The following is a 14,482-nucleotide window of genomic DNA, read 5'->3' as shown; positions in this document are numbered from 1 at the left end:
ACCAAGCCTGTCAAACTGGACCAGATTGTCATGTGCAGGCTAAATCCATCCACCCCCTAAGGCAAAAAGTTTCACAATATGTCACGATCCGTCCCGTGACATGATTAAATTTGACACACATGATCTATATCAAAACCAAAAAAGCCATACTCAAACAATTGCCAGCAGCCATTTATAATAATTTTATTAATATTTTTTTAATTGGCAGCCCTGAGTATTAAAAGCCAACCTCCCCTTAGATGGCAGAAACCCAAGCTAAGCTTTGGTCCTTGTCAGCTAATTATAAAAAATCTCTATGAAAATAGCAGCTGTTTTTTTCCAGTTAGCCCAGCAAACCTGATGATATAGTGCAGATGTCATTTCTTGCCCTGATTTTAGCAACTATAGTTGGTCCTCAAAATCTTTTTTTTTTTAAACTTATCAAGAGTTTTTTTTCCTCTTTGTGCCTTTTGCACAGCCTCTGCCAAACCAGCCACCAGAGGGAGGATCTGGGTGCATCTGTTGTTCCTCTCCCAGTTGTACTTCATGAAGACTTGCTGGTGGAGCCACAGGTTTTCGGCTATGACTGCTTTCTTCTGCAGGTTGCAAAGGAACAGCCAGAGAAAAGATGGGGTCTTTCATTCTACAGACAAACATGATAATATGTAATATTAATTTACACAGCGACTTCTGAATAAGAGTCTTGAACCAAAGTAATAACTTACATTTTGAACTATTATGCAAAATGCCAGCGTGATAATTTAAGAGCTGATCAGCAGATGCAACAAGGGGAATGAGTCAGCAGCTCTTTGGCATTGTCCCTTTAAGAGGCTGTGTAATAAGAAGAGGATTTGCTAGAGTGTTCCTTGGTTTCTTCCCTGCTGTAATTGCTGTTTGGTTATTTTCTGCTTGTAGCACATTTATGTATGGTATTCCTATATTTCTACTGTAGATAAAAAAACACTATTTGATACAAACCACTGCTGGCTGTACTTGCTCCTGATTTGATAACATGATAGACCTGTGCACTCTCTGACACAAAATATACTGCTCAATAAAATAAAGGGAACACTCAAAGAACACATCCTAGATCTGAATGAATGGAATATTCTCATTGAATACTTTGTTCTGTACAAAGTTGAATGTGCACAACAGCATGGGAAATTGATTGTCAATCAGTGCTGCTTCCTAAGTGGACAGTTTGATTTCACAGAAGTTTGATTTACTTGGAATTATATTGTGTTGTTTAAGTGCTCCCTTTATTTTTTTTGAGCAGTGTATATTCCACCGTAGCAGGATTGGACCACATCATTTTTCTTACAATTTTGGATGACAAATTCTGTCTCCAAATAAGTCAAAATAAGTTATATTATCAAAGGAATTTGATAGCTCTTGACACTAACCAAGCCTGACACTGAACAAAAGTGACACTGAACAAGTTTGGTTGTCACTGACCTATCATAGGAAGGAATGGGAAGTCCCAACTCATCCATCAACAACTTCATCACATCATCACATTTTCCATGAAGTTTTAGGACTGCGAGGCCATCCTTTGGTGTCCACTGCAAATATAATGGGTTGAGGTTGGATTAGTTTACTCAAAGATAAACAGTCTATGAGTGACAAAACACTGCTATTCATCAGATTCAGACATACATGGTTTTTTTTAATTGCAGCGCTGATAAAACATATTTAGCCCTTATAATAAAATGGCATTCCAATAGTTAGTCAGTTAGGAAAAAATACTTTCTCTTCAGTTTGAATATATAGCATTAATAAAATTAAAGTGTAAGTCAGAATACAATGGGAAGCTTTTGGAATATTGAGAAAGAGACATGATTAGCTCACATTCCAACCATCACTGCATTATCACTGGATAGAAATAGACAAGCCAACCTAACATTTAAGAGGAAATAATTGTCTGACGTTAATCAAGCTAGGACATATACTTCTGAGTATAGCTGATTGGGATTCAGATTCTATTCACACTATGTTAAGAGTCATTATCATGGAAATCTTAACTTAAGGAAACCCAAAACTAAGCAAGCAATTGCTCCACATTGGCAACCCATGGCCTCAGAGCTGCATGAGGCTCTTTAACTCCTCTCCTGTGGTTCCCTGTTGACATGGTCACATGACCTGGTTTCCACCCCGAGAATGCACAGGGCTCTCTGCGCCCCTAGCATTTTCTCTGCACTGGCCATGATTGGCTGCTTTTTGCAATTCTGTGTCCTTCGTGGGCAGCTCAGTGACAGCTGCGGTCCTCTTCATGTCGGCTTAGGAAGGAGGGGAATGGAGAGGAGCAGCCACCACTGCCACCAAGTGAGAGGAAGGAGGGAGAGAAAGAGGTAGGGAGAAAGAGATGAAAGAAGGAGGGAGGGAGAGGGAGAGAGGAAGAAAGAGAGATGAGAGAGAAAGAGATGAGATGGAGGGAGAGGGAGGAAGAGGAGGGAGAAAGAGAGATGAGAGAGGGGAGAGGAAGAAAGAGAGAGAGAGAGAGAGAGAGAGAGAGATACAGTACTTGTTTCCCATAGAAAACACCAGGAGCCCCAAAACCTGAGTAGGTGTGGCTGGGGGGTGTCATGTGACTGGGTGGGAGTGAATGATGTAGTTAGCCACGCCCACCCAGGTTTTGTGGCTCCCTGTGTTTTATTTTCTGTGAGAAACGGGGCCAAATGGCTCTTTGAATGCTTAAGGTTGCAGACCCCAGCTATATACCATCTATTTTAATTGACAAACCTCCAAAGGTTCACACATGCCTTCTGCTGAAGAATGGTTTATTTATTCTTGGTACACAGTAATAGGAACAGTCTACGACCTTCGGCATGCATTGTTCCTTATCAGAAGTATATAAAAGCATAAAAGTATACATGCATCTGTATATTATGCTCTACTTCATATGTACTCACCTGGAGATTTACAATATAGAGTTTAGGGCGCTGTCTGGGTGCTTTACTCATGCACCATAAATGTGGATACTTTTTCAAAACCTGTTGGAAAAAAGGACAATAACCCAGCATGTTAGTGCTAAAAGTGAATGTACCTCCCAGTTTTCAGATATCATGGCATAGGACCCCATGATATGTCATTTATATACAGAGACTTCCTCCAATGCATATTTACAGATTTCCCTGAAAGTAAAAAGGATAATAGGGCAAAAAGAGCAATCATCTGTTTATAGACCTTTCTTCTAGGATTCTGGGTTACCAAATCATCTGCAAGACTTTTTTTTAAGAAAAAATATTTCTGGACTAAGTAACATGTATAGGTACAATTCCAAGAACAAGTAGCCAAGATACAATCTTACATTAGAACCCAAATGTTACTACCTCAAATCCAAGAGGAAACTTTTAAATACAGAATACCTGAAAAATGTTCTTACTAATTCCAGTTCCTATCATTACAACTATAGCTAAAATGTAAGTCTATATAAGTTTCTTTTAAAACATATCCAATAATGTTTAACAGAAATTATTGATAAGAAAATATATGTAGAGCTACAGCCTGAGTTAATGAAAAACTAAAATGCTGCCTAAGGTATCAGGAACTCTTCTCTTTAAATATGATATACCAAGGTGCATCATGTTTAAAGGTGAGAAACAGAGAGAGAAGAAGCAGAGCAGAGTTAACTTATGGTCCTACTTGACAAGTGCCAGTTGTTGAGATTCTTATGAAGAACTTTGGATTTATATTTATTCCATATATCAGAATTCTGGAGATACAGTCCCCACATATCTTAAGAATGTTATCTTGGGAAAGTGTTGGGTTGGAGGAAAATTATCTTAGGCTGACTAGCTTTCATGTTCTTAAACACAAAAATATTCTCAAAGTCTGTAACTTATACTGTAAATCAAACCTTATGTGTAAAAGTTTCTAAACATGCACTTTGGCTTTGAAAAAAGTAATGAATTAGTGTCCAACTGGGCATTTATAGAAGTAGTCCATACCTAATTTAAGAGGAATTTTAACTATAGAGTAGGCAATTCTTAAACCCTTTCTGGCCTTGTACTGAACTATACAGGCTACTCAAAACGTTTCAAGAAGAGCATATTTACTTGGTGCTGTTGGCTACTTTCTTAGTGAAAAAGGGAGCAAATTATCTATTTTACTAATACAAGAAAAAAACCCAGACCTGTTCTTTTCTACAGGATTTAATCAATTCTTCTTTCTCAATACTTCCAAATGAATAATTTGAAAATCTTTTTCTTTTAACAGTGCCTGTTGCATGAAATTTCCAGGGAATAATAAATAGCAAACCAGCAGAGAAAGCATATTATTTTACTTGGAAACTATAGAACCTGTGATCACAATGAAGCCCAAAATTTCTGTTGCTAAGTGGGACATTTGTTAAGTAAATTTTGCCCCATTTGGTGTTCTTTCTTGCCACAGATTACCCATCTGTGGTTTTAAAAATTTCTATTTTTGTAAGCTGAATCTTGAAAACTACAAAATAAAATCTCAATTAATTTGTCAGCTATTTTTTTAAAATTTTCAGTATTTTCCCAAAAGCTTCCAATAAGCAGTACAAAAGAATAGATCTTAAATCATAATACTTTTGCACTAATGTGCAAAGAAAATATTCAATTTTACCTTCAAGCTAGATCCCAAGCAAAGGATCACATCTGCTTTGCCAGCAGCTTCTGTCGCTGCCTCCCAGTTCAAGGGTTGCTGTAAAATACCCTTCTCTCCAAAGTGTACAATTGTATCTCGCAGCTGTGCTCCACATTTATGGCATGATCTCCCAGTCTGGTGCCTATGCAAGGCTGTGCGCTCTGTCACATCAAATATTCGTACATATTCACGATTGGGTGTGCAAGATGTGCAAACCTAGTTCAGGATGGAATTATAGAATTTATCAGCATTTTTCTTCTATGACAATGCATCAAATCTCACTCTCTCCAAGCACTCACCTCTATGTACATGTTTCCATGCAGCTCAGAAAGGGCTTCTCGAGGGAGGCCACTGCGCAAGTGAAGCCCATCACAGTTTTGAGACACTACATGCTTCACCTAAAAAGAAAAGAAAATGGGGTGAAAATGGAAATAGTATTCTAGATAGCAAGAGAAGATGTTTTCCTCTTTTCCTTTGTCTTTGCTCAATCACATTCAAACTACACTAACAAAATCCTTAATGATGTACAAAAGACTTTATCCTCCTTTTCTCACTACAGAGATCCTTGGCTTATGACAGCAATTAGAACTGAATTTTTCACTGCTAAGCAATACAGTTGTAAGCTGTGACCATATCACTCAGTGGCAGCAGCCCCTGCAGTCCTGGTTGTCATCATTAACTGAATCTCATGGACCTTAGGCAAGACAGCTTTTCATGAGCAAAGTCAATGGGGAAGCCAGCAGGAAATTGCATGTGCCAGGCCCACAGGCAGGTAAGTGGTTGCTCCCAGGTGGGGAGGGAACAAGGGGACATGGGCATACATGAAGGTGAGGGTGTGTAAGAGATGTGCACAATGATGTAAAGGACAATCAGAGACATTGCAAAAAGGGGTGCATGAAAAGAGCTGTGTGAGTTGAACATGTGTGAGGGATTGTACAAATGCAAAGGGGCAGGGGAGGATGCCACAGTGAGGAAAACTTACCTCAAGGACTTGCAATCTTGAATTTCAAAAAAAATGTAACTCCCATTAATTTTCTGGGGGAAATCAGCAGGGAAAATTGGAAATGGTGATTATGTGATCAAAGGGTGCTTATCAACCAGTTGTAATTGTGAATGGATTGCCCAGCACTCAGATCACAATCATGACTGTGAGGTTGAGAACTGATAGTAACCTTGATTTGATTAGTGCCAACTTAATCTCAAATGGTCGCTGAAAGAATGGTTGTAGGTCAAGGACAGCCTTTGCCTGTTCTGTTGATTTGCAGCAGGCAATAAAATGGAAATGGAATATTTAATGACTATGCTATTTGGATTCTCAGTGTAAAAATATGAGATGCAGAATGTTATCTCCTGAAGAATTCCAAAGATCAGAAACTAATCTTTTGAAAACAGATAAAGCTATTAGCATGTCTCAAAGAAAACATATATGTTATGACCTATAAAGCCCTTCATGGCATCGGACCAGAATATCTCTGAGACTGCTTTCTGCCGCACGAATCCCAGCGACCGGTTAAGTCCCACAGAGTTGGCCTTCTCCGGGTCCCGTCAACGAAACAATGTTGTCTGGCAGGACCCAGGGGAAGAGCCTTCTCTGTGGCGGCCCTGACCCTCTGGAACCAACTCCCCCCAGAGATTAGGATTGCCCCCACCCTCCTTGCCTTTCACAAACTCCTTAAAACCCACCTCTGCCATCAGGCATGGGGAAATTGATTCTCCTGGGCCGTTTCCGCTTTATGTATGGTTTGTATGAGACATATGGTTGTTTTTTTATATTAAGGGTTTTAAATTGTTTTTAACTATTGGATTTGTATTGTTCTGTTGCTGTGAGCTGCCCTGAGTCTTCGGAGAGGGGCGGCATACAAATCTAATAAATAAATAAATAAATTACAGGAAAGGCAAGTACTGCTGGGCCATGGACTGCCCTCCAAAAGGCTACTGAGTTTTAAATTCTAAGGTTACAAAGTGTAATGCACTTCCACATTTTTAAAGTTTCCACTTTAAAAAGCAGTTCAAAATTATATGTAAGAAGTATATGAAAAATTATACTGTAGCTTATCTCACTGTTAACATACAGCATATTGTTTAGGCACTGTGATTCTAAGCCAAGCTTTCAGAATCTTTAAGCACTGAGATTTCTGTGCAAGGAAAACAAATATGAAAAAGAATCATACTTCCTATCAGAAGAAAACTGATACAAAAAATAATAAGAGTCAAAGAAGAAAGCCAATAGCAATAGCAGAAAAAGAAGACATGTAGTAGCACAGCAGTGGAGGCAGAACAGGGATGAAGCAGGGAAAGAAAGCAAAGCAAAGAAAGGGAAGATCTAAAATGGTGACAATGCCAGCCCTCACATAAGTAATTTTGCACATCTATGATTTGGACCAGTATTTCTCAACCTCAGTAACTTTAAGATGTATGGATTTCAACCCCAGCAAGCACTACAAGCTGGGAAACTCTCAGAGTTGGTCCATACATCTTAAAACTGCCCAGGTTAAAAAGCATTGATTTAGACAGTGGCATCAACAGATTCTGCATGTCTTCTCTTTTATAAAAGCACCTAGAAACAATATGACGAAAAACACGCAGCAAATCTAAGAGCAAGAATATGGCCTCAGAAGCGCAGGCCAGAAAATCAAAGAGCTTACCAGCTTGTTGTTGTGCAAACAAGCAATGCTCATGTGGGTGAGTGTGGGCTCTGCTTCACTCAGATCGGTAGCCCTGATACATGGAAAGAAAAGCAATATGAAAAACCAGAACATTTGCTCTTCCTTTTTTATCTTTGTAATATAATAATAAAAAACTATTTAAAAAAAAAAGAAAAGAAAAGCCAGAACTAGGATTCCAACGGAACATAAGAAATGCTTTTGAACCAATTACCTGATACTTCTCCCTTTTTGCAGCATTGTCCACACCCCATTTGGGCCTCTGTAGTCAGGAATTGAAGCTGCCTATAAGGAGCCACAAAGGAAAAGAAACTCTACTGGCTTCATTTCAAGAAGGCATTGTCCTGCTTGCATTTATAAATAAATACAGGCAAATAAATACACAAATAAAAAGAAACTACTGGTTCATTTCAAGAAGGCATTGTCTTGCCTATATTTATAAGCATCTCTACATTTTACTTCCATGCCATGAAATTACTGGATTGTTGTTTTTTAAAAAAAACACAATGGAGTCACTTTTTGTGAATTAGGTGCAGAGGTGGGTTCCTACCGGTTTTAACCGGCTCTTTAGAAATGTAGTAAAGGGGTCATGACATCATGGTCTGTGGATGCTGCCATCTTGGATTTTTGATTGCTGCATAACCCTGAGCGAACCGGCAGCAGATCCACAACCCACTCCTGATTAGGTGGCTCTACAAATTTGATTAAGAAAATAAAAATCCTAAAGCAACTGATAATTTTTGTACCAAATATGCTGCCATCACCCAAGATCAAAGCCATTCACTGCTCAAAAAAAAATAAAGGGAACACTTAAACAACACAGTATAACTCCAAGTAAATAAAACTTCTGTGAAATCAAACTGTCCACTTGGGAAGCAACACTGATTGGCAATCAATTTCATCTGCTATTGTGCACATTCAACTTTGTACAGAACCAAGTATTCAATGAGAATATTTCATTCATTCAGATCTAGGATGTGTTCTTTGAGTGTTCCCTTTATTTTTTGAGCAATATATATTTATCCTTCAGCTCAATCTGCATCTCTTAAATGTTTATCCTGAACAAAACAACAGACAATTTCCAATTTATTGTAAAGTTGTGGCTATATAACATGCTGCCCAGGCCCAGGGTCAGGGACTGTTGTGTTGTACCTGCAAAACACTTTTATAATATGCCAAATAAACTGTATAGATATGGCCATGAAGTCACAATGAGTTGACCTTGGCTCAAAGGAGGTTTTACATGGGAAGTATGTAGTTAATCTTTCTTTTCAGGTCTATAATTTTTTTGGATAAAATTGTTACACAAAATATGAACCAGCCAGGGAACTCACTTCCACTTTCACAGTATTTAGCAACCTGTCAAAGTTATTTTCTTCCCCAAAGCACAAAAGGTGTGAAGTATTCACATATTTTACACCTCTCCAGCATTCCTTCCAGATATATATTTTGCATTCTAAACAAGAGTTGGCTCCTTGAGTTGTGAACAGCTCAATTTAGAGTTTAATTTTTACTGACAATTTAGATTTAGAAGAAGATTGGTATATACAATCCTACTTGTTTCTACCAGTCTTTAATGATACACAGTTTATGCCATGGATCAGTGCCCTGTTTTGGAATGCTACCTATCATGAGTACAATGAACACACATTTTTCTTAAATTCATAACACAATCTAGTCTTTCTGAATTTTTTAATAAAAATGTTGCAGAAAAAGTAGCACTTTCCCCCAAAGAGATTGAGAAGAAAAATGAAAAACCTTTCTGACAAACACGCACACCCAATTTTTCAAGACTTTCGCAACAATGCTAGGATCAATATACAACATAAAAGTCATAACTTAAAATGCCAAAATGCTCTCAAGTTGTGTTTCTACAGAAGGTGATGAAGCCAATTAGTTTAACCTGGGAGCTTTAAAGAATTTTCAAACCGTAAAACAATGCTGCTCCCACATGATAAGCAAAACAGATAATTCAGTTATAAGAATCTTTTGTTGTTGATGACTTTAGAAGAGACAGTGATACAACCTTACCGTACTTATGCCAGCTCCTGTATATACAATAAGATGTTTAGCTCCTCGGACAACAGCAGACAGCTTGCTGACTTTTCTCTTCAATTCATCAGGCTCATCACACACCTAAAAAAAAAGAGAGAGTAAAAATATTATATTTTCCAAAATGATGTAATCCACACATTTCTTTACTAGCATTTGTTCATTCCTGTAATTGTAGCCTTACAATAAAATAGATTTATCTCATCTAGTTGTGTTTCCTGCCTGGTTGCCAGGGAAGGCCAGCATCAATCCTGCCAGTCTATAAGCACAAACTTCCTCCACTCTACTTTTATCTGCTTGTTCTATTAGGATGAGTCCTTCCTTAGTTTCCTTCTCTGATTGTGGATGAAAGAAACTGAATTTTAGAATATCAAGTAGTGAAATAGAAATTACATACTCTTCTGAATAAGCACTGGCTCTCCTATCATGTACAGTGGTACCTCTACCTAAGAATGCCTCTACTTATGAACTTTTCTAGATAAGAACTGGGTGTTCAAGATTTTTTTCCCTCTTTTCAAGAACCATTTTCCACTTACAAACCCGAGCCTGCAAAACTGTAACCAGAAAGGCGGGGAGAAGCCTCTGTGGAGCCCCTCTAGGAATCTCCTGGGAGGAAACAGCGCCTCCACCCTCCCTGTAGTTTCCCCAATTGCACGTATTATTTGCTTTTACATTGATTCCTATGTGAAAAATTGCTTCTTCTTACAAACTTTTCTACTTAAGAACTTGGTCACAAAATGAATTACATTCGTAAGTAGAGGTACCACTGTACTTATAAATCTACTTGGTGCCTCAATGCTGGAATTGTTCAATAATGTATTTATATTTATTATCTCTACCTTTAATTATTATTTTTCTTCTTCAAAGTAAAAAAAAATAATTGCCCAAAAAGGAGATGCAAATAAACTAACAGATTCCTTTTCTGTAAATTTGACAGAAATCTTTATCTAGTTTTGCCTGTCAGCAAGGAAAACCACAAATTTTCAACAAGCAAAACCAGTTCAAAAGACAATTAGGTTGTTTTAAAGCCTATGGAGGGCAACCAATTTAACAGGTTAAGGAGGGTTAGATCCAGATCTGCATTTTCAGAAACAAAAGGCCTTCAGTTCACAACTGGAAATTAAATCTAGTAAAAACTTCTCCTGAAAGAAACTATAGAAGTAACTTTTTCTTCTACCACTTACTCTTCATTCAGAGATGTTTATGTTAATCATTTAAAGTCATTTGAAGCTTTTTGTATATTTATTTATGTTTTCTTCTTCTTAAATTTCTATGCCGCCCAACTCCCTAGAGACTCTAAGCAGTTCACAGCAAAAATATAAAACATCAATAATAAAACAAAAAAATTCTCTAAAAACAGTTTAAAAACCATTTACAATACAACAGTTAAAACCCTGCATACCATTCATGGCTGGATTTTTCTGGTTACCACCATAAGATCAACAGCCCCGGGCCTGTCGGAGAAGCCAGATCTTTACCGCTTTCCAGAAAGCCAATAGGGTGGGGGTAGTCTGGATCTCAGGAGGTAACTGATTCCACGCACCACGGACCTCACAATTTACAGTAATCTCAAACTATAAATATTCTCACTGTTGGAAGTATTGAGCAATCTGGTAAGGAAACATCTGTGAAAGGATGACCCAGGAGCCATCAATTGTTTAATGAAAAACTAAGCTTGTATGAGTTTTACTGCCCTGACTGCCAATCTCTATCCTGCATCTAAAGACCAGAATTGTGCAGACAATAGTTTTTCTCATGACACAGTATGAAGTAGAAATTTAGCTTTGAAGAAGCAGAATGGAAACTCTGCTTCTTCAAAGTCAAATTTGACACCTTTGATCTTTGACATTGGAAAAGACTTCTGAGAATACTGTAGATAGCCAGGAAAATAAACAAAAGGATCATCAAGCAACTCAATCCAGAATTTTAATTTCAGTCACAAATGCGCAGGCCAAAATTACCATGTATTTCAGACACATTATGTACAGATCTACTTTCTACAGAACCTTATAATGCTGAGAAGCGGAGGCAGAAGGGATGAAGAAGTTAATCTACCACAAGTCTGATCCATTCAGTTACAGTATTGATGGGTGAAGCACCATATAGGGATTAGATCCTCAGAATGGGGAAAAAAATATTTATGTGGTCACTAAGAGTTGACAGCCACTTCAAGGCATATAATCAACTGTGCCTATATTACCAGTCATTGCCAATCACCTAACTTTCCCCCACCCCCGCCCCGAATCCTAGTAGATGATAAAGCATAGCTAATTTTTACACACCCTGAAGATGATTTCCGACCTGGCAAAAGAATTTAACTCCTGCCTAGTTAAGGCCACCATCAATCAAACTTGTCCACTGAGGATATGAAGAAAATAAATCACAGATAGAAAAAGAAGATCCCTAGGGGTGAGCGAGAACTTTGGGACTGTCTTCTGCTGCATAGCTCCCAGTGACCGCTTAGAGCCCACAGGGTTGGCCTTTTCCGGGTCCCGTCTACTGAGTAATGTCAGTTGGTGGGGCCGCAGGGGAGGGCCTTCTATGTGGCGGCACTGGTTCTCTGGAACCAACTACCTCCTGAGATCCATACCGCCTCCACTGTACTGGCCTTCCAGAAAGCCTTAAAAATCTGGCTCTGCTGGCAGGCCTGGGGCCTTTGACTTACCTCGAGATCCGGCCAATAGAAGGCTGTATGATTTTATAGATTGAGTTTTAAATGGTTTTAAATTGTCTTTTTAGGTGTTGTATGCCTCCCAGTGTCCTTCTGGAGTTGGGGTGCATAATGGATGGGATGGGGTGGGATGGGATGGGAAGGGAAGAGAGTTCTTTATTGGCCAAGTATGATTGGACACACAAGGTGTTTGTCTTGGTGCCTATGCTCTCAGTGTACATAAAAGAAAATATAGATTTGTCAAGAATCATGAGGTACAACACTTAATGATTGTCATAGGGGTCAAATAAGCAATGAAGAAACAATCCATATTAATAAAAATCTTAAGAATACAAGCAACAAGTTACAGTCATACAGTCATAAGTGGGAAGAAATGGGTGATAGGAATGATGAGCGAAAACTAGTAGAAATAGAAGTGCAAACTTAGTAAAATGTTTGCCAGTGTTGAGGGAATTACAGTATTTGTTTAGTAGAGCGATGGCGTTCGGGGGAAAACTGTTCTTGTCTCTAGTTGTCTTGGTGTGCAGTGCTCTGTAGCGAAGTAAATAAATACAATAAAATAAACAAGCCCTGGCGTCCATCGAAGTGTACTGACAGCACAGCTTTAATAAACACACCCACCTCCTCTAGCCGGCGCCGCAGCCTCTCCCGCTTCTTGCGAAGCCGCTCCAGGTCCCGCACCATCTCTTGACATCCAGACAGAAGCATCGCCTCGTCGGCGCTCCGGTCGGCCACCGGTTTGCGGAGGATTCGGGACACCTGGGCCGAACGAGGGGAAAAGAGAGAGAAGGGGAAAGGGGGGCGTGTTGCCAAGCCGGCGCCTCGACAAGAAGAGCCTCCCGGCCACCCCGCCAGCCACCCCGCCGTACCTGCTTCCGTCGTTCCCGCTGCTCTTCTTGGCGGAGCAATTCAGCGCGAGCCACCGCTTTCCGCTCCGAGCGACTCAAACTCCGGCCGGCCGCCATCCCCTGGGTAGTTTCCGGGTTCCTACTCTCATCCAAAGAGGACAGTTTGCCTACTTCCACTTCCGGCAAACGGAAGGCGCTCGGCGGCGGACTGCTTTGTTGCCTTGGGGACGCTAAATTATTTTCGCTGCTGTTGCCAGGCTCTTCGTTCCAAGGTAGAAGCTGAGGGCACCGCTCTATCTGATCACTTCCGGTTGCACTTGTCTTCCCCTGTAGACAAGACTGCTGCTTCTATTACCTCCATAGAGAATAGGGGTCCGAATTCCTGCTGTCTTCCTTGCCTGGGAAAGTGCGCCCTCTTTCGGATTGGGGGTTTAAAAATGATGCTGGCTTAAACGATAATTGCGCTGCTCCGGCCTCTCTTTCTCCGAGACTGCCCTGGTGGCCCCGTGTGAAATTCTGTCGCTGTTCTTCCGCCTCAAAGCAGATGATTCCGTTATCTGCAATGTAGTCCTTTCAAGCTTGCAAGATCTTCTGTTATTTATTTATTTATTTATTTGATTTTTATGCCGCCCTTCTCCTCAGACTCAGGGCGGCTTACAACATGTTAGCAATAGCACTTCTTATCAGAGCCAGCATATTGCCCCCACAATCCGGGTTCTCATTTTACCCACCTCGGAAGGATGGAAGGCTGAGTCAACCTTGAGCCGGTGATGAGATTTGAACCGCTGACCTTCAGATCTACAGTCAGCTTCAGTGGCCTGCAGTACAGCACTCTACCTGCTGCGCCACCCCGGCTCTATCTATGTTAGCCATGCTGATCTTGGTTAGCTTATTCCCGTAACGAAAAAGTATTGTCTATTCTGCTGAACGTTACATAGAAATATAACTGCATTTAATTCATGAACGATTGAAGGATGAGAATTAAACATTTCGTCGGTCTTACTTGAGAAAGAAAAAGTGGATTTTTTTCCTATCAAAATCCAACGGCCAAAGTCAACCATATCTTATTTAATGCGTTACAAAATACAAAGGGAAATTTGGCACTGAGAAAAAGGCCACATATTAGGGGAAAGTTTAAAAATACTGTACTCTTGGGCCTCCTAAGTTTTGCAGAAACTTTCATCAACCACTCCATTTTTAGCGTTGTGAACTAGAATTTATATATTTATTTACTTATTTACTATAATATTTTACTATAACATAATAAATTTACTATTATATAATAAATGTGCAATGTTTAAAGGACCTGGAGATTTTGCTTGTTTTATTGCTTCATACTGCCATTCTCTTGGATTTGTTACATGAAAGCTTAAAGCTTTTGCAGCAACAAGTTAACCTACCCTTGATCGTATTAGGCAAAAAAGTGCACATTTTTTGAAGTAAGCTTGCCAATGGCCATGTTCGCACAACTTACTGAACCACAAATTAGTCAACTGCATTTTTTGCTTTACCACAGCACTTTAACTTTAGGGTGATGGTTTGGGTTGTGTTCAATGCCATGTGAATCCAGCAAATTGGGTTGAGTGAACCATGCCTAAATAGGTTATGTAAATGCACCCATTTTAAAATGCTACCAGTTGCTCTTTTGTTATAGCTTT

At 39.5% G+C, this 14,482-nt stretch overlaps 1 protein-coding gene across 1 annotated transcript; it reads right to left on the bottom strand.

Moving 5' to 3' along the window:
- Nucleotides 1-158: 158 nt before the first annotated feature.
- SIRT7 (sirtuin 7) lies at nucleotides 159-13,749 on the bottom strand. Its single transcript, XM_070740083.1, has 10 exons — nucleotides 12,846-13,749; nucleotides 12,598-12,735; nucleotides 9,285-9,389; nucleotides 7,468-7,538; nucleotides 7,236-7,308; nucleotides 4,890-4,988; nucleotides 4,570-4,806; nucleotides 2,889-2,969; nucleotides 1,435-1,541; nucleotides 159-622 (listed from the first exon to the last, which is right to left on the bottom strand). The coding sequence occupies exons 1-10, from the start codon at nucleotides 12,939-12,941 to the stop codon at nucleotides 421-423; spliced, it is 1,209 nt and encodes a 402-aa protein (XP_070596184.1). The 5' UTR covers nucleotides 12,942-13,749; the 3' UTR covers nucleotides 159-420.
- Nucleotides 13,750-14,482: the final 733 nt, after the last annotated feature.

Source organism: Erythrolamprus reginae, chromosome 2 (assembly GCF_031021105.1).
Source record: "Erythrolamprus reginae isolate rEryReg1 chromosome 2, rEryReg1.hap1, whole genome shotgun sequence".
Taxonomy (NCBI): domain Eukaryota; kingdom Metazoa; phylum Chordata; class Lepidosauria; order Squamata; family Dipsadidae; genus Erythrolamprus; species Erythrolamprus reginae.
The sequence above is the reverse complement of the archived record's forward strand: the minus strand, read 5'-3'. Positions and strand labels throughout refer to the sequence as shown.

Excerpts from the sequence above, each read along its gene's own strand:
- SIRT7 (XM_070740083.1), bottom strand. The coding sequence starts at position 12,941 with ATGGCGGCCGGCCGGAGTTTGAGTCGCTCGGAGCGGAAAGCGGTGGCT. Across the intron at positions 7,539-9,284 it reads CAGGAGCTGGCATAAGTACG|GCAGCTTCAATTCCTGACTA; the intron begins GTAAGGTTGTAT and ends GGCTCCTTATAG. Across the intron at positions 4,807-4,889 it reads ATGGAAACATGTACATAGAG|GTTTGCACATCTTGCACACC; the intron begins GTGAGTGCTTGG and ends ATCCTGAACTAG.